We start from the raw sequence: 24,841 nt of genomic DNA on the forward strand, positions 1-24,841 counted from the left end.
ACCTTCCCCTAGCCAAGGATTCAGCCCACTTCCCAAGGACTACTTTGTTTAACCCTGAGTAAGGCTTTGAGACCGAGGTGGTCAAACGTTCAGGCAATGGCCCTGCTAGACTGCTGGTTCTATGAATTATCACAAAAACTTGGAGGCAAGACATAGATAAGGGAACAGAGAAAGGGGGCTGGTGTTGGGCATGTAAATTGCCATACTTAATCCATCTATGCAGGATGGTAGAGAAGTGAAGAGGGAGACCTGACGAAAGCTGCCTGGAAAGAGCAGACTGGCTAGGCTAATTTGTCTTCAGTACATGAAGGCAGATATTGCACATTAGTATATTAGTAAGTCAATGTGTATTTTTGTCACCCCTGACCCCTCAGTTATTTAATACTAATATTACCTGCACCAGTTTGTACTGTTCCTTGGTGTAGCTCTTAGTCCCCACTGGAGCAATGGGGACAAAGCCTTTCAGCCGGTCCCCATGCTGCAACAGCAGCGGCAGGGAGTAAAGGCCGCTCATAGATGGGCTGATGAGGACTGGCTGCTTAATGCTGAGTGTCTCAATGATACGCAGGAGGTAGTCAGCGCGCCCTTTCTCTGGGATCGCCCTCGACTCCAGGGACTCCCCATAACCTAGAGAGAAGGAGTAGTGTTATATACAAAATTGGAGGCACATGAGAAATGATGTAATCCCCTAAGCTTACTTTGGTCAGTTTGACTCCAATACAGGTACAACTTTGATTAAATTCTGTAATTCTTTATACGTACACCACTTTGGGACCCTTCTAAGAGAAGAATGTGGTATATAAGAATGACGAATAGTATAGGACAAGCAAATACCTACTATACCCAAACACGACTCACTGAGCTAGTGCGCCTCAAAAGGTGTGAGCTACATCTAAATAGAGGCAGACAGTTTTGGTTTAGTGCCAAAAGTGGCCCCAAATCCTTTTTCTGCCCAATTTCTTGTCAAAAGATTATTTTAATTTTTCAGACTATGCTTTTGGTTTCAGCCAAAAATAGCCCTGTTTTTTCAGTGGAAGCTAAAAGTTTGTGCTTTGTCTCACTTGTCTTCCTCCCTCTTGAACAAGAGTTGCTCCTCCTCCCGAACCCAACTGCCTCCCCCCCCCCCCCAGGTCTATTTTACAATCCCTGGAGGTCCAGGGGTAATCCCCAGTTACTCCTGCCCATTCTGACTCTGCTCTCAAAATGGCTGTTATGAATGGAGCATTATTCCTGCCCCAACTACACCACTAAACTAACACAGATTGTAAGGTAGTCCCGGGGGGGGGGGGGGGGGGGGGGAATAGGGGGTTACTCTGAATTCTCTATTTTTTTTTTGTAGTGCAGTTGTAAGTAATAGTTTATATGGTAAATAGAGTGCTCCAAATAAATGTTTTTGATGCTAAATTTTAGCTGGAATTTAAGTCTGTAAATTTGGAATGATAAGCTCCTTAGGAATTAGCCTCTCTGTGGAGTTATGATGTCAGCGTCACTCCGAGTGTCATGCAAAGTCAGCCGCTGTAAAAGCACAATGGGATTTAGTTTCAGTTTTCATTAGTTGTAGTTCGTGTGTGTGGAGGCTATTTTGTTTGGAGGTAAAATGGTAAAATTATGCCTTATCTGATAATTCCTTTAACACAGCAGATGAATCCAGGAACTAGTGGGTTAAGTCTGTCTACCAGCAGGTGGAGATAAACAAACTAAAGGCAGTAATGCCAGACGGCCAGCTCCTTCCTCAGTTAGTAAGTCATTCATAAGCATTCGCCAAGGCCAAAAATATGAAACCAACAACAACCAGAAACCATCCTCACTATGAAAAACAGAGAACCAAATAAGAACTTCAAAATAACTGCAACTTGATCCAGAAATCAGAATCCTTTCCGTGTTCCCATATCTGTCTGAACTCTGCAAAATAGAACCCGGAAGGAAAAAATAGACACACTGCGCGGAAAATGAAAAAAAAAAAAAAAAAAAAACCTGTCGGCTGAACTAGGGAGGGATCCTGGATTCATCTGCTGCGTTAAAGGAAAGAAAATTATCAGGTAAGACATAAATTTTACCTTCCTTGTCACTTGCAGCAGATGAATCCAGGAACTAGTGGGATGTACCAAAGCATTCCTTAAGTAGGGTGGGAAGCCGACCCTCCCCGCGCCAACACTCCCGCCCCAAAACTCACATCCTCCCGAGCAAACATGTCTAGCCTGTAATGCTTCGCAAAAGTATGATGGGACGCCCAAGTACCCGCCCGACAAATCTCTTCCAGAGATAAGGCCGACGCCTCTACCCAAGAAGCCACCTGTGCCCGAGTAGAATGCGCCTTCAGGGACACTGGAGATGCCCGCCCTTGTAGCAGATACGCCGCTCCAATGGCTTCCCTAATCCAGTGAGCAATGGAAGCCTTAGAAGCCACCTCATCTCTTTTCGATCCTCGAAGAGATGATCCGAGCGTAGAAACTCGTTAGAGATCTGCAAGTACCGAAACAAGGCTCTCCGCACGTCCAGGAAACGTAGCGAGGCAAACTCCCCCGGATAATCCTCTCTTCGAAAAGACGGAAGATAAACCGCCTGATTGATATGGAAAGCCGAAACCACGGCACCATCCGGATCGACACCCCTGCTTCAGAAAACTGCAAAAAAGGATCTCTGCAAGACAAAGCCTGAATTTCAGAAATCCTCCTAGCCGAAGCAATGGCCACCAAAAACACTGTCTTAAGTGTTAGATCCTTCTCAGAAACCTTATTCAACGGCTCAAACGGTGGGGCCTGGAGGGCTCCAAATACCACATTCAAATGCCACGCAGGGCACGGCTGCCACAGAGGAGGCCGAAGCTGAAGAGCCCCGCGTAGGAAACAGACCACAGAGTGCGCTGCTGAAGAGGAACCGTCCAGATTGCCCCTAAAACAAGCTAGCGCGGCCACCTGCACTCAAAGGGAATTATATGCCAATCCCTTTTGAAGACCATCCTGAAGGAACTCCAGAATAACCGGAATGTCCGCCCGAAAAGGTGATTCAGCACACAAAACACGCCATGCCGAGAAAGCTTTCCACAATCGCGTGTACGCTGAAGTAGACTGCTTCCGTGCCCCCAAAAGAGTGGCAATGACTCGTCCTGGAAATCCCTTCTTCCTCAGCTGCCACCTCTCAATAGCCAGGCCGTAAGACCAAAGCGGGAGGGATTTTCCATCGGAACTGGCCCTTGATGCAGCAGATCGGGAGTCACCGGAAGTCGCAATGCTGGTTCAAAAGTGGTCAAACGAGATCCGCATACCACTGCCGTCGGGGACAGTCTGGGGCCACTAGAACGACCGGCCCCCGATGCCGCCCTATGCGGCAAAGAACTCTCCCTATCAGAGGCCACGGAGGAAAAAATATACAGTAGCTGCTATTCCAGCCATGAATGGAGAAGAGTGTCCAGTCCTGTGGATCCTAGCTGCCGTTTTCGGCTGAAGAACTGGGGAACTTTGGTATTGCAAGCCATTGACATGAGATCCATTACAGTCTTCCTCAACGTTGACAGATCAGCCAAAAAGCCGAGTCCGACAGCATCCATTCCGCTGCATCCAAAAGAGTCCGGCTGAGAAAATCCGCTCGAACATTGTCTTGACCCGCAATGTGCGCTGCCGACAGACTCTGAACATGCGCTTCCGCCCATACTAGAAGACGAGACGCTTCCACTGCCAAAGGAAGACTGCGAGTGCCCCCCTGTCGACTGATGTAGGCCACAGTCATGGTGTTGTCCCAGAATATATGAACCACCTGCCCCTGCAGAAGGTCCTGAAAACTCTGCAGCGCATTCACAACTGCTCGCAACTCCAGACGATTTATCGGCGAAGTCGCTTCGAGAGGGGTCCATGATCCCTGGGCTACTCGATTAAGACAATGGGCTCCCCAGCCCGCAAGGCTGGCATCTGTCATGACTACCACCCAATTGGGAGATGCCAGAGAAAACACCCTTCTGCAAATTGGCTGACCGGAGCCACCACGCGAGACTGAAGAGGCCGCATGCGAACCCTTGCCCATGGAATGACCTCCAAGGTCGCTGTCATGGAACCGAGGAGCTGAACATAGTCCCACACTCGGGGAGCGCGATGACTCAATAAGGTCCGTACCTGAGAAAGCAATTTGATCCTTCGCCCCTCGGGGAGAAACACCTTCCCCCGCTTCGTATCGAATTGCACTCCAAGATACTCCAGACTCTGAGTAGGAACCAGATGACTTGTCCATATTGACCACCCAACCTAAGGATTGCAACACTGCAATCACTCAGTCAGTGACCACTTGACTCCTCTGCTGTCATCGCCCAAATCAGCCAGTCATCGAGATATAGATGCAGTCAAATCCCCTCCTTCCGCAGGAACGCCGCCACCACCTCCATGACCTTGGGAAAAGTGTGTGGGGCACTGGCCATTCCAAAAGGAATGGCCCGAAACGAAGTGCTGACCCAGCACCGCAAATCTGAGAAATCTCTGATAGGGCTGCCAAATGGGAATGTGCAGGTAAGCTTCCCTCAAATGGAGAGCCGTCAAAAACTCGCCTGGTTGAACAGCAGCAATAACTGCCCTTAATGTCTCCATGCGGAAGTGACGAACCCGCAAAAACTGGTTTACTTTTCTGAGATCGAGAATAGGCCGAAAAGCCCCTCCCTTCTTTGGAACCACAAAGATAATGGAGTACCGACCTGTGCGCCTTTCGAGAGGAGGAACAGGCACAAGAGCCCCTATTCTTGGCAGGTCTCGCAAACACTGCAGAACCGCTGTCCTCTTGGCCCGTGATACACAGTGGGACTCCAGAAAAAAGTCTGTGACGGGAGAGAAGAATTCTAGCTTGTAACCTTCTCGCACCACATCGAGGACCCACTGGTCCGAAGTAATTCTGGACCACTCTGGAAGACACAGAGAAAGCCGACCACCAATCTGCTCTCCATCATTGGGAGGACCGAGAAGGAGCCCCCTGACAAGAGGGGAGTCCAGCCAGACGCTTCTCATTGTGAAAGGAAGCATGCTGCCGAAAACGAGGACGCTGAAAGGCTGCGTTGGACCGCCCCAGGCGATACCATCACATCTCTCTGAAACGTTGACCTCGAGGCTGCCTGCGTGGAAATAGACTTGGGTCTATCCTCTGGAAGACGCTGAGATTTGGAATCCCCCAAATCTTTAACAATCTTTTCTAGGTCTTCCCCAAAAAGCAATTTCCCTCGGAAAGGCAATTTAATGAGCTGTTGCTTAGAGGCCATATTTGCAGCCCAGTGACAGAGCCACAGAAGACGCAGAGAGGAAACGGTCAAGGCCATGAGTTTGGTTGAAGCACAGACCAAATCATACAAGGCATCCACCAAGTACACCAGCCCAATATCATCAGCGACATCTGAGGAGTTCCCAGCATATCAGACTCCGAAATTAAATCCATGACAGAATGTAGTCAACAGACAAGCTCTAGCCGCATAAGAACTACAAACAGAAGCTTGAAGTGTCAAAGCGGCCACCTCAAAGGCACGTTTTAAAGAGGCCTCTAGCTGTCTGTCTTGCATATCCTTAAGTGCCACGCCACCTTCCACTGGAAGAGTAGTCTTCTTAGTGACCGCCATCACCAGGGCATCCACCCTAGGTAGAGCAAACTGCTCTAAACGGTCCACTGAAACCGGACTATAGCCCTGGCTACTTTCAGCCCCCCATCTGGGATCCGGCCACTAGGCCAAAATCAACTCTTCAATAGCTTCATGTACCGGAAAGACCTTAGGTCATCTTGTACTAGCCATCTTGGGGTTGACCGCCTGAGAAGCTGCAACCTCAGGGTCCTCTATATTCAGGGCTTCCAGCGCCTGAGAGATAAAGGACAACTCCTTCTTATGGAAAACTCATGGTGGAAGAGTCCTCCGGTTGGCGAGGACACCGTCCTCCACCCCCGTCTGCTCCGAAAGAGCCACCACGGAGGAAGCTGCAGGCGACCGTATACAGGACCCCTCCTCAGACCCCAAAGAAAGCCTAGGCTTTTTAAAGGAGGATAAATCCTCTGGGGAAAAACCCAAATCTCTTGGTTACCCCCAGATCCCCTGAGAGAATCAAAGGCCGAAGCTGTCTCAGCCGCATGGGGGGGGGGGGGGGGGGCAAGGCCCTTTTTAACAAAAACACCTGATGGAGTAGCAAAATAAACTCTGGCAAAAACCCCTCCCTCGCAACGGAGGAGGTCGCAACCATGGCACCTGCACCACCGCCCACAGTGCCTGACGCCCCCCCCCCCCCCGACCCCTACCAGCTGAGAAGCAGCTTTACCCAGAACAGCTACCGGAGCCGGCTCCGCGACCTATTGCAAAATGGCACGAGAATCGCCAGGCTCTGGGCGGGAAAGCACGCTCTCGGGGGGGGGGGGGGGGGGCCCACTCTGTCGAGTCCAACAAAATCAGCACACCCTGCGCTGCAAAGGCCTACTGCGGAACGCTATTTCCCCGCATCGGGAACAGCGTTTTACCGCCTCCGCTGCCATCGCCCGTCCCCGAACAAGAACCCAGCAGGACTTACCCCAGACCGGGAAAGTGCGGGAACGGACAGCTAAGCTGAAGAAAAAAAAAAAACTCTCCGACTCAGGCTCAGACAAGCAGGCAACCGAAAACAGGACTCGGACAGCAGTAACACAAACCTGCTTTCAGCAAAAACACACTTCCCTGTGCTTCTCTTTTAAATAAATTCTATGGTTCTTATTTTTTTTTAAAGTGAGGAGGCAGAAAAACAGGGAAGGAAAGGAACAGCAAGAGCCTGTTCAGAGGGAATTTGAGGTGCAGCAGAGACCCAGCAACTGCGTATGCTGCCAAAGGGACACCACCAGTCCGCCACCCCACCCCCCCCCAGCTCAAACTCGCCACCGGCCCAGGAGCTGCAGAAAAAGCCGTCCACCACCCGCTGAGATAGAGACATACTGACTGAGGAAGGAGATGGCCGTCTGGCATCACTGCCTTTAGTTTGTTTATCTCTATCTCCACCTGCTGGTAGGCGGACTTAACCCACTAGTTCCTGGATTCATCTGCTGCAACTGACAAGGAAACAGTCTATTTATTTTATTGCATTTGTATCCCACATTTTCCCACCTATTTGCGGGCTCAGTGTGGCTTACAATACATTGTAATGATGGAAGTACAATTTGTTACAACACAATTATGGTTACATTTTGAGGAGTTAAGTTAGAACAAGGTCCAGGTATCGTTAAGGGGAGTAAAACAATGGAGAGAGACGATTGAACACTAGAAGAACAACGGATACTGGTAAGGCAACAGAACATTAGCAGGAGAACTTTCGGGCTTAATGTTTTTAACTATTTAAATTATATTCTGGCTTGGATACTGTGGGTTCAGTCCCCAGCAGCCCTCACTGGTTCACATTCATACAACATGAAGTTTCGGCTTTAGCCAAAACCAGGTGATGAATTTTGGCCGAAAGCTTTCAGATAGTTTCAATGGCAGTTTTCGGTTGTTCTCCACATCTAAACAAGGAGATTTAGAGCCCAAGCCCTTTTTAGCACAAAAGTACTTAAGTTTCAGGTTGGAAATTGTAAAAGGCTAGAGAGTTCCAGCTTTTCAGGTGGAATATATTACAGTGCAGTCTTATCTGACCTTCAGTAATCCGACCATCCAGCATATCCAACAGACCCCCCCCCCCCCCCCCACACACACACACACATCTCCCCTAGTGAAGTCATCGCATTTATTTCTATTAAAAATCTTTGTTTTAGAATAATTTTTGAAAATCAGGAACTCTATGCCATTGTTTTATGTGTTGTTTGAGGGGTTTATGCAGTGTTATCTGTATTATCCGACTTTCAGTTATCAGACAACAGATCGTTCCTGTTTAGGTCAGATAAATCGAGCATGTACTATGCATGCAAAATTGTAAATGCCAACTGCTATTTTGTTTTCCTTCAAGTTTCTACTGCACCCAGATAAAGTAGTAGTGAAATGCACGGTACTGATCAGATTCTCTATTTAAATCATCTCTAACACAATCATGAGGACTTATGCCGAGACGCATCTCTGCCATGTAATGGTTCATGATTACTCTACTTTCATTCCAGTACACAAAATCAACTTAGTATTTTCTTTAAATGTTTCTCTGAAAAATTATTGGAAAGTGACATATTGCGGAGGACAGAGCCAGGCCTTACCAATATCATAGGTGGGGGGAATGTTTTAAAGTGTTTTATCACAAGTGTATTTACTTCTACAGCAGTATAACCATGGCTGATTTTCAGGAAAAAAAAAAAAGACATTCTAGGATTTTAAGACCATCACTTCTGAGTGACATTTAAATAAAAGGTCTCTTTAGAATTTTAAGTAAAACAGTGGTATAGGCTGCCTGGCTTCCCTGTAGGGCCTTAGAATATACTGGCTGTATATTACACAGTACGGTTTGCTGTTTAAAGACGGTTTAATGTCATTAAGGCCAAGCTGAACTAGTTCTGATAGGTAGCTACTACTTTTCTTACAGAATACCCTGATGTCAAATTTTAAACCTGTTCCAAAACATTAGGGAATTCTGTTGAAGGCTGTTATCACAGGTCCATAATTGTTTTTTTTGTAAGCTAAGTTTAATAAGAAAGTCAATCAATGCTTAGATCTTCCAATCTTAAAACTGATGAAAGCTATAGTGAAATCTCAGACTACAGTAATGCAAACTATGTGGGGCTTCCTAAAAAGATGATTTGCAAAGTACAAATGGTCCAAGATTCAGCAACATATGCAAGGGAACTGGGAATTCTTCTGCCTGCACTTGTAATGATAATCCAAGGTACTGCTCTCCTGACCCCCCCCCCCCCCCCCAATGGGTGACATTAGTTATGGCAATGAGAGGCAGGTCTATAGGCACCCCATCCACTTGGCAGGCCATAGCAAAGAGCATGAGGATGTACCTGTAGGAATATGTGAAAGACAAGTGCTGCATGCATTAACTGTCAACAATTCTATGAGCTATGATGTCATTGGATATAGTGTAATGTCTTGTGGGTGTGTCTGAGTCACTCTAGTTGCTCTGAGAGTGAGTCAGTCTGTGTCAGCATAAGATGGTGTTAGCAATCTCTCTTCAAACTGTATGATAACCACCTGACAGAATTTTGTATTCAGTAGTTTTACCATGTCTACTGCAAGTATGATGTAAATAGTTATCTGAAGAAACTGTAAGTAAACATCATTTTTTTTGTTTGGAAGTTAAAGAAGAGAGAGTAATTGAATCTTTTATTCAAGAGTCTGTGAGAGAGAGAGAGAGAGAGAACAAATAAATACAAGTATGAGAATTAACACTTCTAAAGCTCTGCTGCGTATGGGCTAAATCTGCTGAAGTAAAAGTCTATTTTTTCATTTCTCCCCATCATATTGGGTTATGGGCCCAGGCCACTAAAATAAAAAAAAAAAGAAAACATTAAGAAATTTTTTTTTATCTCTCCACACAAAAGACAAGATGGCAGCTGCACCATTACTATGTTCTCTCAAAGTGCCTCAACAGAATGAATATAACTATATTCAGTGGGAGATGAGATTTAAATGTATTATTGAAGCAAAGAAGCTAAATATATGTTTGGATCACGTAAGAAATGCTGACAATTTTGAAGAATGGAATACTACAGACTTATGTCAAAAGTATGCTATATGAAGCTCTGACAGAGAAACAGGCAATATTGATTGATGGAACAAACACCTCAAAAGAAATATTGCAAAAATTGAAAACCATGTATGGTACTTCATATACAAAACAACAGCCTATATGGTTATCAGAAATAATTCAATTGAAATTGAATAACAAGAAAAAATGTAATGATCATATAACACATTTAATGTCATTATTTAAGAAGCTAGAATTATCGGGTATACCCATCTGCGATGCTTTAAAGAGAGCTTTTATGTTTACATCTCTGTCTAAAAGTTTTGAAGTATTCAGGACAGTGAATGAAGCAATTGAAGGACAATCTTTTGAACAGGCTGTCTCTAAGCTTAGACAAGAATGTATTATAACAGAGGAGATCTGTTCACCAAGAGAGATTAACCAGAATGAAACATTTTTCTCAGCGATGCATAGTAGGAGGCGGAGCTATAATGAAAAAAGCCTGCCCAGCAACAAGCTGATTTGCTATTCATGTGGTAAAGAGGGACATGTATCAAAATACTGTAACAAGAAAAACCACACCCCTTCTAGCTCATTTAAGCCAATGGAGAATAAGCATGGTCAAAGAAGAAATTATGACCATGACAACAGTAAGAATAAGAGCTGTATAATGACAGAAAAATCTTTTAATATAATGAAGAAGAACACTTCAGATAAAAATAGTTGGATATTAGATTCTGGCAGCACAAAACATATAACCAATAATAAAGAATTTTTCACAGATATGAGACCAGAAGATGGTAGTCTTCACACAGCAAATGCTGGCTCAACAATGATCAAAGCAAAAGGAAATGGACATTTAAAATGCATAGTATCAGATGGAGTCAAAAAAACTCTTGTAAAAGATGTCTTATATGTTCCACGAGCAGTTTGTAATATGCTCAGTGTATCAGCATTAGACAAGAAAGGTTTTTCAATTCATTTTGAAAATAGTAAATGTACAATTTCTGATGGTAATGAAATTTATGCTGAAGGTTATATGAATAACAATGTCTATAAGTTAAACATTACAGGTGAATCATCACATCTTATAAAAACAAAGAAGAATACAGAATGTAATCTTGAGACCTGGCATCGTCGAATGGGACACAGAGATCCAAAGGTGATCTTGGAGCTGCAAAGTAAGCAACTTGCAACAGGCATAAAAATAAGTGCCAGTAATGGTAAGATGGAAAAATGCATAGATTGTATTACTCAAAAAGGGGTAAGACCCTCATTTCCATCATATAAAGGAAAAAGAAGTAGTAAAATACTGGACTTGATACATAGTGACTTAAGTGGACCATTTAATATTCCATCACTAGGGAATAACAAATATGCATTAATATTTGTGGATGATTTCTCTAGATACTGTATGGCCTATCTATTAAAAGAAAAGAATCAAGTTGCTGATATGTTAAAGAAGTTTGTAGCCTTGGTAAGCAATAAATTTGATAAAAAACCAAAGATTCTACAGACTGACAATGGTGGTGAGTTTACTTCACATACCATACAAACATTTCTAGAACAAGAAGGTATTCAGCACATAAAGACAGTTGCATATACACCAGAACAAAATTCTGTAGCTGAAAGTTCAGATCGCTTGTAGAAATGACAAGATGTATGCTATCTGATAGTAATCTTCCAAAGAGATTATGGGGAGAAGCAATTCTCACAGCAGTATACCTACAGAACAGACTACCTACAAAAGGGACTGATCGCACCCCACATGAAATGTGGCATAGTAAAAAACCAAATCTGTCACACATAAGAATATTTGGAAGTACAGCATATGCTCATGTGCCGAAACAGAAGAGACATAAGCTGGATTCCACAACAGAAAAAGGAATTCTAGTGGGCTATGATTCAGGTCACAAAGGTTATAGAATTCTGAATCTAAACACTGGATTTGTTGGTGTAAAACACATCACATATTTTGATGAAAATAAAAAAATTGATAACGACTGGAAAATTCCAAATGAACCTTATCATCCAGAATATGAAAAGAAACCAATAATCAATATCCCGGTGATTATAAACACTAACATACCAGAATTGTCTGATGATAATTTTTCTGATTCTAATGAGGAACAGGAAAATGAAATAGATACAGAAAGTGTTTATATTGAAGACAGTACCACTGATGAAGGGGAAATGATTGGAGATAGAATCTCGATCTCAGATGACACGGAGAGGTCAGACCAACAAAATGTCAGACGCTCATCCAGAGAAAATCGAGGTAATCCACCCCAAAGACTATCTTATTTAACAACTTCTGATGATGCACAAGAACCTTTAACTTGGGATGAAATTGATCAAATGTCTGAAAAAGAAGCAGAAGAATGGAAAAAAGCTGCACAAGATGAAATCGACGCGTTGCATAAAAACAAAACATGGAACTTAACTGAATTACCCCATGGCAAAAAGGCCATAGGATGCAAGTGGGTATTTAAGTTGAAAAGAAATGCACAAGGACAAGTAGAAAGATATAAAGCCAGACTGGTAGCAAAAGGTTATCTTCAAAAATATGGTGAAGATTATGATGAAGTATTTGCACCAGTAGTGAAACACACAACAATCAGAACTCTCCTAAGCATAGCTGCATCAAAGAAAATGCAAGTGAAACACATAGATGTTAAAACAGCATTTCTTCATGGTTTCATAGATACAAATAACAGTCATTTAGTGTGTAAACTGAACAAAGGTTTATATGGTTTAAAGCAAAGTGCAAAATGCTGGAATGAGAAAATGCATGAAATGTTAACTGATTTAGATTTTAAGCAAGGAGAAGCAGATAAATGCTTGTATACTAGACAAAAGGAAGGTCATTGTGTGTACATTTTAGCATTTGTAGATGATTTGCTTATAGCAAGTGAAAGTGAAAAAAAAGAGTATAAAGACATTGTGAAGTGTTTAAATCAGAATGTTGAAATAACTGAACTTGGAAATGTGTCATACTATTTAGGTATGAATATTGAAAAACAGAAAGATGGTTCTTATTTAATAAGTCAGAAACAAAAGATTAATGATCTTATTGAAAGTATGGGTATGCAGGAAGCACACTCAGTAGGTTCACCTATGACCACAGATTTTCAGAGGGATGAAACTGAAAAGGAACCATTACCAGATAACATTCTATACAGATCTGCAATAGGAAAACTTTTGTATCTAACTACCACTTACAGAGTTGATATAGCTAATGCTGTAGGAATTTTAAGTAGAAGAGTGAACAAGCCTACTAAGACTGACTGGACTGCTGTAAAAAGAGTGGTAAGATATTTGAAAGGTACAATTGACTGTAAATTGGTGATTCCAGTAAATAGTAATCAGAAATTGATTTGTTACTGTGATTCTGATTGGGCTGGAGATCATTCAGATTACAAATTCACAAGTGGGTATGTGTTTATGTATGGAAAAACATCTATTTCATGGGCAAGTCATAAACAAACCATTGTAAGTTTATCATCCACAGAAGCAGAATATGTTGCTGTGTCTGAAGCATGTCGTGAACTAATGTGGATAGAAAAACTGTGTACAGATTTTGGTATAGAACAGCAGAGACCGATACAGATTTTTGAAGACAATCAAAGCTGTATAAGGTTGTCAATAAATGACAGGGTACAGACTAGAACAAAACATATTGCAACAAAATTCCATAATGTCAGAGAATTGTCAAGGCAAGGAGTAATAAGTTTGCAATATAAACAAACTGACCAAATGATTGCTGATATCTTGACGAAACCGCTAGCTGTAAGAAATTTTGAAAATCTACGAGAAAAGCTAGGACTGTATGTATATAAATAAATATATAAGAATTGAATTGTTGGACAATAATGCATGTGAAGGGGTATGTAGGAATATGTGAAAGACAAGTGCTGCATGCATTAACTGTCAACAATTCTATGAGCTATGATGTCATAGGATATAGTGTAATGTCTTGTGGGTGTGTCTGAGTCACTCTAGTTGCTCTGAGAGTGAGTCAGTCTGTGTCAGCATAAGATGGTGTTAGCAATCTCTCTTCAAGCTGTATGATAACCAACTGACAGAATTTTGTATTCAGTAGTTTTACCATGTCTACTGCAAGTATGATGTAAATAGTTATCTGAAGAAACTGTAAGTAAACATCATTTTTTTTGTTTGGAAGTTAAAGAAGAGAGAGTAATTGAATCTTTTATTCAAGAGTCTGTGAGAGAGAGAGAGAGAACAAATAAATAAAAGAATGGGAGTTAACACTTCTAAAGCTCTGCTGCGTATGGGCTAAATCTGCTGAAGTAAAAGTCTATTTTTTCATTTCTCCCCATCAGTACCAAGGGTTTTAGATTTTTATTCCACTCTCTGGTTACTGTTCCTATTGCAAGGTGGCTATGGCTATTAATTGTGGTGTGGTGGTGGTGGTGGGGGGGGGTTATGAATCCATTTCAGTGGAGATACATGTCAGAATGTCTCCTTTTACACGCTGGCCAAGATTTATCCAGATTGGTGGGGAACTTCCAATGTTAATTTTATTCCCCGAGTTATAAGTCAGAGGGAGTTATGCTAATTCAGCCTCTTTGGAATGGTCATGCTTTAGTAATGTTATTTGACCAATGAAAGGCAAGAAGCATTTCACACAGAGACCTCTGCCAATGTTGCACTGAGATTGTAAACAAAAATCTTAATACAGTACTGAGGTCGTTCCCTATAAGAGAGACCTAGCTCTCTGAAGTGGAGACCTTGGTCCAGATGCACTAAACCTAACGAGTCGTGGCTTTTAAACTAGTTCTAGCTGGTTTAGTGAGCAAGTAGTAAAATGAGACATGCACAGAAGGGTTCTCCGAGCCATTTTCCTGTCATGGTAGCAGATGATAAAAACGGAATGCAAAGCTATTATGAGCTAAATACTATTATAATGTGTATGCAAGGCAATGCACAGCCGTTTTCAGACCCCATGAACAAAAGCAGTCCCTAACCTTATGTGGAAAATCTAACGCAAGGTCTTCAGCTCTTGTTAATGGGCTGCTGTGAGCTGCAGACCATCTATTGCTGGTGCAAGGAAGCTGATCTTCCGGGTTTGCTCCTCCCGACAGTGGGCAGCTTGAAAAAAGCAAAGGATGTGGGGGGATGAACAGAAATTGAGGAAATTTCAGCCAGCTGTCTGGAGATTCCTGTGTGCTCCAGCCTCTTTCCCGGCTCTCTCCCCTCTTTTGTAAGGGAAGCTGTGTCAGCTGGAGCCGACATTCATCAGAACAAGAAAATGGATCTACAGCTCGGAGCCAGCCACCCCTGGAGCTCCCTGCTCCAGCTCTTCTAGGTGGTCTCTCTCAGCCAATCACAGCGCATTTAGCTGGCACCAGTGTCAGCTAAACGCATTGTGATTGGCAGGCAGGCACTTCAAGGCAGGCAGGAAAGAAGGTAAACAAAAAAAGGCTGTAGACCAGTGGTTCCCAAACCTGGTCCTGGAGGCACCCCAGCCAGTCAGGTTTTCAGTATATCCACAATGAATATTCATGAGACTGATCTGCATGCAGTAGAGGCAGAGCATGCAAATCTCTCTCATGAATATTCGTTGGGGGTATCCTAAAAACATGACTGGCTGGGGTGCCTCCAGGACCAGGTTTGGGAACCACTACTGTAGACGGCTTGTCTGCGTGTATGAAGCCATCTGACATGCGCAGAGCAGCCACACTTAACTGCTCTAAGCATGCTCAGCTGACCGACCGGCTGGAAGGAAATCACATGCAAATGAGCTAACAGCGAGCAGCTCATTTGCATGCAATTTCCTTCATGCATGCCCGTTTTTTTCAAAATCGGTAAGCAGAAACCGAGGATCGGTAAGAGAAGTGCTTTTAAAGTGGAGTTAGTGCATCTGGCCCCTTGTATCTACTTCTGTTCTTCCGCAAGGTGATTGTTTTATGCATCAAATACAAAAGGGGAGGGGTCAGCTTATGATCAAAGACTCTTTGTACTAGAGTATTGTAAATAGGGCTTCTGATTTTAGGTTTTAACCGATATGAAAAAAAAAAAAAAAAAAAGTAAAAACTCAATGCAAAGCAATTAAAATAGGTGCTTATTATGGGGCTGCTATGTCAGTAGGAAAGAAAAACAATTTTACAAAGCATATAGTGGGAGCTAAGAATTCTGCCAAGGAGCTTTTTCAGATTGATTAGGCAGGATTCAATTTTCCTCAGTCTTTCAGCTTTCAGACACCTGTGGATGTTTCCTTCGATACTTTAAACACAGATTTTGAAGAATGATGTGTAAGGTGAATTCTCGTCTTTGATAACTTTGGATTTTAGAACTGTGGGCTCCCACTATGGAATTTTTATCTACATCAACATTAGATAACAGTTTAGAAATGAAATTGGAGTTTCTTCTATTTTGTGGTTTACAGATATTTTCCTTGATTTGTGCATTGTCTCCCTCCCTGATAGTATACTGGTAATTTGACTACTTTTCCTATTAAAGATTCTCTCTCTTTCATTACTTTATACTTGGTCCTGCTTCATGTATTTCTGTTACAAGAAGGTTTTCTTGGAACTTTATATGAATATATTTATTTGGATTTTGCTCACACCTTTTTCAGTAGTAGCTCAAGGTGAGTTATACATTCAGGTACACTGGGCATTTTGCTGTCCCTGAAGGGCTCACATTCTAATTTTGTACCCGAGGCAATGGAGGGTTAAATTACTTGCCCAAGATCACAAGCAGCAGCCATTGGATTTGAACCTGGCACCTCTGGACGTCAAGGCTGGTGCTCTAACCACTAGGCTATTCCCTCCACCAGGTCAACCAGTAACCCTGTTCGTTGCCCAGTTTCTGTTACACTTGCTTTAAGAATATGATTTTTTTTTCCACATAACATATGAAGAGGGAGAGGATTGGGCCAAAAGCACTTCCCCAGGTAGGGAGGGTTGCATTCTTACCAGGCAAGTCCAGAGCAACGGCACGGTACCCATGTTCTGAGAGTAGCGACAGTGTTCCCAAATCCTGCCATGTCTTTGAAGTGAATGACTGTCCGTGCAGAAGCAAAATATCAAACCTGATCAAGAAAGCACAGGATCATGCATACACCTGAACACATAAGAAAACAAAATGCACTCATTCTGCATAAAAAAAGTTTTGTTACTATAACTAATCTTATAACTTTCTGCTTATGGACATGTGGCATTAAAAAAAAAAAAAAAAAAATCGGCCACTCTCAACATTTTGGATTTGCTCCTCTTTTTTTTTTTAATTTGTAGAGATCTATTCAAGCAAAAATAAAGACTAACAGACACTATAAATATAACAAAGAAGGCACATAGCCTTAAAAAAAATAAAAAAAAAGTTAAATCCCAAACATCTTCTTCCAGTTTTTAGAAGTTTCTCTCTTTATCCTCCTATTCAACAAGGAAATCTCTCACCTTCAAAAAAAAAACAAAGCCTACAAAGCAGAAGAAAGGTAAAATTATGTATAATCATACCTGATAATTTTCTTTCCATTAATCATAGCTGATCAATCCATAGACTGGTGGGTTGTGTCCATCTACCAGCAGGTGGAGATAGAGAGCAAACTTTTGCCTCCCTATATGTGGTCATGTGCTGCCGGAAACTCCTCAGTATGTCGATATCAAAGCTCCATCCGCAGGACTCAGCACTTAGAGAATTACACCCACGAAGGGACACTCTGCCCAGCTCACCACCGCCGAAACGGGGGAGGGGAATTAACCCAGCTCATCCCCACACAAGTGGGGGAGGGGAATCCGTCCAGCTCATCCCCGCGGAGCGGGGGAGGGACACCACACCCGCCGATGCGGGGGGATCTGGCTTATCCTGCAACCGCAACCGCGGGAGGAGCTGACTGACCCTAACACCGCCGAAGCGGGAGGGGTACAAAGCTGCCCTACAGCCGCACGAAGCGGGAGGGAGTGCCGGCAGAATTTTAAGTCTCAATCAAGCCCCGTAAAACGGAGGGGAGAGGAATGCAGCAGCTCACTGTAACACAAACTCGTCTTAACTCTTGAAGAATCCAAGTGAAAAAACTTGAACACGAAGTCTTTCTGAAGTAACTGAAGACTAAACTTGAACCTGAAATGCAACCAGAATAAAAACAGTACAGATAGGGAGGGGCTATGGATTGATCAGCTATGATTAATGGAAAGAAAATTATCAGGTATGATTATACATAATTTTACCTTCCATATCATCAAGCTGATCAATCCATAGACTGGTGGGATGTACCGAAGCAGTACTCACCCAGGGCGGGACATTGAAATCCCTGACCTCAACACTGAAGCTCCAAACCGGGCCTCCGCCCGTGCAGCCACAGTCAAACGGTAATGCTTGGAGAATGTATGAGCCGAAGCCCAAGTTGCCGCCTTGCATATCTCTTCCAAGGAGACGGATCCGGCCTCTGCCATCGAGGCCGCCTGAGCTCTCGTGGAGTCAGCCTTCAGCTGGATAGGCGGCACCTTCCCCGCGGCCACATAAGCCGCTGCAATGGCTTCCTTGACCCATCTTGCCACTGTAGGCTTAGCAGCCTGCAGACCCTTACGAGGACCTGCAAACAGGACAAACAGATGATCCGATTTCCGGAAATCATTGGTCACTTCCAAGTATCTGATGATGACTCGTCTCACATCCAGATATTTAAGAGCAGAGTACTCCTCTGGGTAGTCCTCCCTACGAAAGGAAGGGAGACAGAGCTGCTGATTCACATGGAAGCGAGAAACAATCTTGGGCAGGAAGGAAGGCACTGTGCGAATAGTCACTCCTGCCTCAGTGAACTGCAGAAAAGGCTCTCGACATGAGAGCGCCTGGAGCTCGGAAACTCTTCTGGCTGAAGTGATAGCCACCAAAAAGACTGCTTTCAACGTCAGGTCTTTCAGAGATGCCCTCGACAAGGGTTCAAAAGGCGGCTTCTGCAATGCTCTTAGCACCAGGTTGAGATTCCACGCAGGCACCACTGAGTGCAGAGGAGGGCGCAGGTGATTAACTCCCTTGAGAAAGCGCACCACATCTGGCTGCGAAGCCAGGGAAGCACCCTTCAGGCGGCCCCTGAAGCAAGCCAGAGCCGCTACCTGGACTTTAAGGGAACTGAGCGACAGGCCTTTCTCCAGACCTTCTTGCAGGAACGCCAACACTGAAGAAATTGGAGCAGTGAAGGGAGAAAGTGAGCCTGCTTCACACCACGCTGCAAAGATACGCCAAACCCTGGCGTAAGCAGTAGAAGTAGAGCGCTTCCTCGCTCTCAGCATAGTGGCGATGACCTTGTCTGAGAAGCCCTTCTTCCTCAGACGCTGCCGCTCAATAGCCAGGCCGTAAGACCAAAGGGGGAGGGATCCTCCATCACCACGGGACCCTGATGTAACAGGCCCTGCTCCACTGGCAGCCGCAGAGGATCGTCGACTGAGAGCCTGATCAAGTCCGCATACCAGGGACGCCTGGGCCAATCCGGACCCACCAGGATTACCCTGCCGGGATGCTTTGCCACCCGGTCTAGCACCCTGCCAACATGGGCCAGGGCGGGAACACATAGAGAAGCTCTTGTGTCGGCCACTGTTGGAGAAGAGCATCTACTCCCAGGGATCGAGGGTCCCGTCCTCTGCTGAAAAAGCGCGGCACTTGGCAATTGGCCGATGACGCCATCAGATCTAGGCTCGGCTGGCCCCAGCGCTTCGTGATGTCCAAGAACGTCTGAGCAGATAGCTGCCACTCTCCGGGCTCCAAGGTATGGCGACTGAGAAAGTCCGCCTTGACATTCATGACTCCGGCAATGTGGGCCGCTGAAAGCTGCTCCAGGTTCGCTTCCGCCCACTGGCAAAGATTCATAGCCTCCTTGGCTAGAGGGGCGCTCTTGGTACCTCCCTGGCGGTTGACATAGGCCACAGCCGTGGCATTGTCCGACAGGACCCCTACAGGCTTCAACACCAGTACCGGGATGAACCCCAAAAGCGCCAACCGAATGGCTCTGAGTTCCAGGAGGTTGATAGACCACTTTGCCTCTGCAGGAGACCAGAGCCCCTGCGCTGTCCTTCCCAAGCAGTGGGCTCCCCAGCCCGACAACGAGGCGTCCGTCGTGACGACAATCCACTCTGGGGTCACCAGAGGCATTCCCGCAGACAACTTGTCTGTCTGCATCCACCAGCTCAGCGCCTTGCGCACTGCTGGGTCCAAGGGAAGGCGCACAGCATAATCCTCCGACATCGGAGTCCAGCGCTGCAGCAAAGAGTGTTGAAGTGGTCTCATATGAGCCCTGGCCCAGGGCACAACTTCCATCGTGGCCGTCATAGAGCCCAACAGCTGCACATAGTCCCAAGCCCGAAGGGGAGAGGCTACTAGGAACTGGTCCACCTGAGCCTGAAGTTTGACAATCCGATTGTCTGGCAGGAACACTCTGCCCACTTGGGTGTCGAATCGAACTCCCAGGTACTCCAGGGACTGAGTCGGGCGCAGCTGGCTCTTCTCCCAGTTGATGATCCATCCCAGGGAGCTCAAAAGAGCAACTACCCGGTCCACAGCTTTGCCGCACTCTGCATAAGAGGGGGCTCGGATCAACCAGTCGTCCAGATAAGGATGGACTTGTACCCCTTCCTTTCGTAGGAAGGCCGCGATGACCACCATTACTTTGGAAAAGGTCCGCGGAGCAGTAGCCAACCCGAAAGGGAGGGCTCTGAACTGGAAGTGTCGTCCCAGGACTGCAAAACGCAGAAAGCGTTGATGAGGAGGCCAGATGGGAATATGCAGGTACGCTTCCTTGATGTCCAAGGATGCCAGGAACTCTCCTGCCTTCACTGCCGCTATAACAGAGCGGAGAGTCTCCATGCGAAAGTGCCGCACTTTCAAGGCCCGATTGACCCCTTTGAGGTCGAGGATAGGCCGGACAGAACCTCCTTTCTTTGGTACCACAAAGTAAATGGAGTAACGTCCCTTGCCAAGCTGACTTTCTGGCACCGGAACGACCGCGCCCAGGCGGATCAGATTGTCCAAGGTCTGCTGCACTGCCACAGCTTTGACCGGAGACTTGCAGGGAGAGAGTACAAACCCGTCTTTTAAGGGTCGGCAGAACTCTAGTTTGTAGCCGTCTCTGATGACTTCCAGCACCCACGCGTCTGAAGTTATTGTGGTCCACTCGCCCAGAAACGAGGACAGCCGTCCTCCAATCTGCACTGGGGCGTGGACCAAGACCCCGTCATTGGGTACGAGACCCTGGGGGAGGACCGGAGGGAGCACCTCCGGGACGGCGGTCTCTGCGAAAGGAATGCTGCTTGGGGGAGAAATTCCTCTTGAAGGAAGAGGGGGCAGAGGAACCCGACTTGCCCGGGCGGTACCGACGGGCTTCCTGCAACCGTCCTCTGGAGGTACCGGGACGAGTACTAGCCCGAGCCCTGACCTCTGGTAATTTCTTGCCCTTAGACGTGCCGAGATCGGTCACGATTTTGTCCAGCTCGACCCCAAAGAGCAGCTTGCCTTTAAAAGGCAACCTAGCCAGGCGGGATTTAGAGGCGTGGTCAGCAGACCAATGTTTCAGCCAAAGCCACCGCCGCGCAGAGATTGTCTGAGCCATGCCTTTCGCTGAGGCCCTCAAGACATCATACAGCAAGTCTGCCAAATAGGCTAAGCCCGATTCCAGGGCCGGCCAATCAGCCCTCAAGGAATGATCCGAGGGGGAAGCCCGCTGCACCATAGTCAGGCACGCCCTGGCCACATAGGAGCCGCAAACTGAGGCCTGCAAACTTAAAGCAGCCGCCTCAAAGGACGACCTTAAGGCCGCCTCCAATCTTCTGTCTTGGGCGTCCTTTAGGGCCGTGCCACCTTCCACCGGCAACGCCGTTTTCTTAGTCACCGCAGTGATTAAAGAATCCACGGTAGGCCACAGATAGGCCTCACGTTCACTCACAGCCAAAGGATAGAGGCGGGACATAGCCCTAGCCACTTTAAGGCTCGCTTCTGGGACATCCCATTGAGCCGAAATTAAGGTGTGCATGGCATCATGCACGTGGAAGGTTCTAGGCGGGCGCTTCGTCCCCAGCATAATGGCAGAGCCAACAGGGGCTGAGGGAGAGACGTCCTCCGGAGAGGAAATCTTCAAAGTGTCCAAGGCCTGTAACAACAGGTTGGGCAAATCCTCTGGGCTAAAAAGCCGCGCTGCAGAGGGGTCATCCGCTCCATCCGAGCGGGGATCCGTCTCCTCCAAGGAATCCGTAAAGGACCGTTGGGAGACCTCAGACACGCTGCCCTCATCTACATCGGAGGAGACAAATTCCTCCAAGGCCTGGGAATCAACCCGAGGGCGTTTACCTCTGGGAACCTCAACCTCTTTACCAGACGAGGGAGCAGGGGCAGCGTTGTGCATGAGGAAGGCCTGATGCAGCAGCAAAACAAACTCGGGGGAGAAACCCCCCAGACTGTGCACTTCCGCAGCCTGGGCAACAGCCCTAGACGCACCCTCAACCGGCGCTCGCAATAGCGGGGGAGAGACATGCTGCGCATCCAAAATGGCGTCCGGCGCGAAACTCCGCGAAGGAGCCGCGCGGGAAGAACAGCTCTTAACTTTAGCCGCTTCTGTGCCGTCGCCCAAATTAAGGGCGTTCATGGCATTAATGTCTCCAACCTCAAGGGCGGCCCAAGAAGAAGCCGTCCGAGCCGCGTGGCCGGCCAAGATGGCGGAGGCGAGGAGCGGGGGATGGGCGTTTATGGCGGGAAAAACCGCCACGCCGGAGGAAGGACCGGGACATTCATCGGTCACGAAACTGTCACCCAACAAGGGCGAATCAGGCTTTTAAGACCCCCGCATCCCCTCTAGAAGCGCTCAAGCGACCCGGGGAGCGACCCTTTGCGCCCTCGCCCTCCGACGCCATATGCCACGAGGAGAAGAATCGGGGAACCCCCTGCCCGCTATAAAAAGGTAAAAATTACCTGCTGTCCGCTCCGAGTTGTAACGACCTGGTGTCCCAGTGAGTAGCTGCCATAGACGCTTAAATAAACGTCGAAATAAACGCCTTTAAGGACGTTCAAAATTTTTTTTTTTTTTTTTTTTTAACGGAGCCAGCGGGAGGGGGGAGAAAAGGAGGGACCTGGCACCACCAGGTTTGCACTTGCTCAAAAGAGCCCTCAACCCCAGGCACTCAACAAAACCTAAAAATTAGGCTTGGAGGCCTAGCCAGAGCTGCTGCTGTGTGTGACCACCACCTGCTGAGATAGAGAACATACTGAGGAGTTTCCGGCAGCACATGACCACATATAGGGAGGCAAAAGTTTGCTCTCTATCTCCACCTGCTGGTAGATGGACACAACCCACCAGTCTATGGATTGATCAGCTTGATGATATGGAAACACTATAATGGGAAAAAGTGACTAAAGTCACTAGAAACAAAAAAAAAAACAAAAAGAGGTTTTAGCAAACAAAATTTGTAATACAATAGTCCAAAACCCATCCTTTTAAGTGAAAAAGAAAACAAATGTGTTACAGAAGTTCAAATATGTACCTTTTGCAGACTGCTTATGGACCCATGACAAGAAAAATCAGCCAGCCATTTTCAATACTTTAGATCCGCTACTTTGGTCACCTTTTCCCAGAGAGGGTCACAAATATATATGAAATTTATAAGCACCTATTCTTATGCACTATGAACCAATTTGGAAATGTATTTGGGTGGAATGGGTGGACAGAAGCATTAACATTTACAGTAGAAGCCTACAGCACTCACCTGCCTGTCTTAGAGGTTCCAATTCCTTGAGTTGGGACTGCCTCTCTGTAGAAGGTGGGAGAGTCTCCCTCCACCCTGCCAGTTCTCAAGCTGACATTACTCTCTGGCAACACAGCCACCTTGCCCTCCATAGCACGGAGCTTTGGAAGGTCCAGCAGATCCGAGGTGGAGGACTTCTCAGGGTGGATAGCCGGAAGCAGCAAATACAGTAGTACTGAGATAAGCAGTCCCACAATTAGAAAAGCTAGCCTATTTCGGATTAGAGTCAAACTCATCCTCTCTGCAAATTCTGTAGAAAGAAAAAAAAAAAAAAAGGGTTACATTTACTGTATGCATAAACAAGGAAGAAGGCAACCCCCGCCCCATTCCCTCCCATCCTACTTCCAAATGTGAAAAAGCAGTAAATTTATGTGTTCTTGTATCCCACTATTACCCACACACGTTTCAGTTCAAGTTGGCTTACGGTTTACAGTTAGTTGAAATTACAGTAATGTTATGCAATTAGAAAGTGGAGTGGAACACTGATAGTTTACGGAGGATGTGCAGACTGAAGGTAAAATTATGTATCATACCTGATAATTTTCTTTCCATTAATCATAGCTGATCAATCCATAGACTGGTGGGTTGTGTCCATCTACCAGCAGGTGGAGATAGAGAGCAAACTTTTGCCTCCCTATATGTGGTCATGTGCTGCCGGAAACTCCTCAGTATGTCGATATCAAAGCTCCATCCGCAGGACTCAGCACTTAGAGAATTACACCCACAAAGGGACACTCTGCCCAGCTCACCACCGCCGAAACGGGGGAGGGGAATTAACCCAGCTCATCCCCACACAAGTGGGGGAGGGGAATCCGTCCAGCTCATCCCTGCGGAGCGGGGGAGGGACACCACCCCGCCGATACGGGGGGATCTGGCTTATCCTGCAACCGCAACCGCGGGAGGAGCTGACTGACCCCAACACCGCCGAAGCGGGAGGGGGTACAAAGCTGCCCTACAGCCGCACGAAGCGGGAGGGAGTGCCGGCAGAATTTAAATCTCAATCCAGCCCCGTAAAACGGAGGGGAGAGGAATGCAGCAGCTCACTGTAACACAAACTCGTCTTAACTCTTGAAGAATCCAAGTGAAAAAGAACTTGAACACGAAGTCCTTCTGAAGTAACTGAAGACTAAACTTGAACCTAAATGCAACCAGAATAAAACAGTACAGATATGGGAGGGGCTATGGATTGATCAGCTATGATTAATGGAAAGAAAATTATCAGGTATGATTACATAATTTTACCTTCCATATCATCATGCTGATCAATCCATAGACTGGTGGGATGTACCGAAGCAGTACTCACCCAGGGCGGGACATTAGAAATCCCTGACCTCAACACTGAAGCTCCAAACCTGGGCCTCCGCCCGTGCAGCCACAGTCAAACGGTAATGCTTGGAGAATGTATGAGCCGAAGCCCAAGTTGCCGCCTTGCAATATCTCTTCCAAGGAGACGGATCCGGCCTCTGCCATCGAGGCCGCCTGAGCTCTAGTGGAGTGAGCCTTCAGCTGGATAGGCGGCAC

At 46.0% G+C, this 24,841-nt stretch overlaps 1 protein-coding gene across 3 annotated transcripts in view; it reads right to left on the reverse strand.

The window, feature by feature from the left end:
- ABHD14A (abhydrolase domain containing 14A) overlaps positions 1-24,841 on the reverse strand; it is a 45,156-nt gene that overhangs the window by 4,948 nt on the left and 15,367 nt on the right. For all 3 annotated transcript variants that reach the window (XM_030206457.1, XM_030206458.1, XM_030206459.1), the window contains 3 exons: positions 23,282-23,570; positions 16,517-16,632; positions 395-627 (listed from right to left, as the gene is read on the reverse strand). In XM_030206457.1, the coding sequence (XP_030062317.1) occupies positions 395-627; positions 16,517-16,632; positions 23,282-23,556 (624 nt within the window). In that variant the 5' untranslated portion in view covers positions 23,557-23,570. The remainder of the gene's footprint in view (positions 1-394; positions 628-16,516; positions 16,633-23,281; positions 23,571-24,841) is intronic.

The sequence above is a fragment of the Microcaecilia unicolor genome, chromosome 6 (genome assembly GCF_901765095.1).
Source record: "Microcaecilia unicolor chromosome 6, aMicUni1.1, whole genome shotgun sequence".
NCBI classification, from domain to species: Eukaryota; Metazoa; Chordata; class Amphibia; order Gymnophiona; family Siphonopidae; genus Microcaecilia; species Microcaecilia unicolor.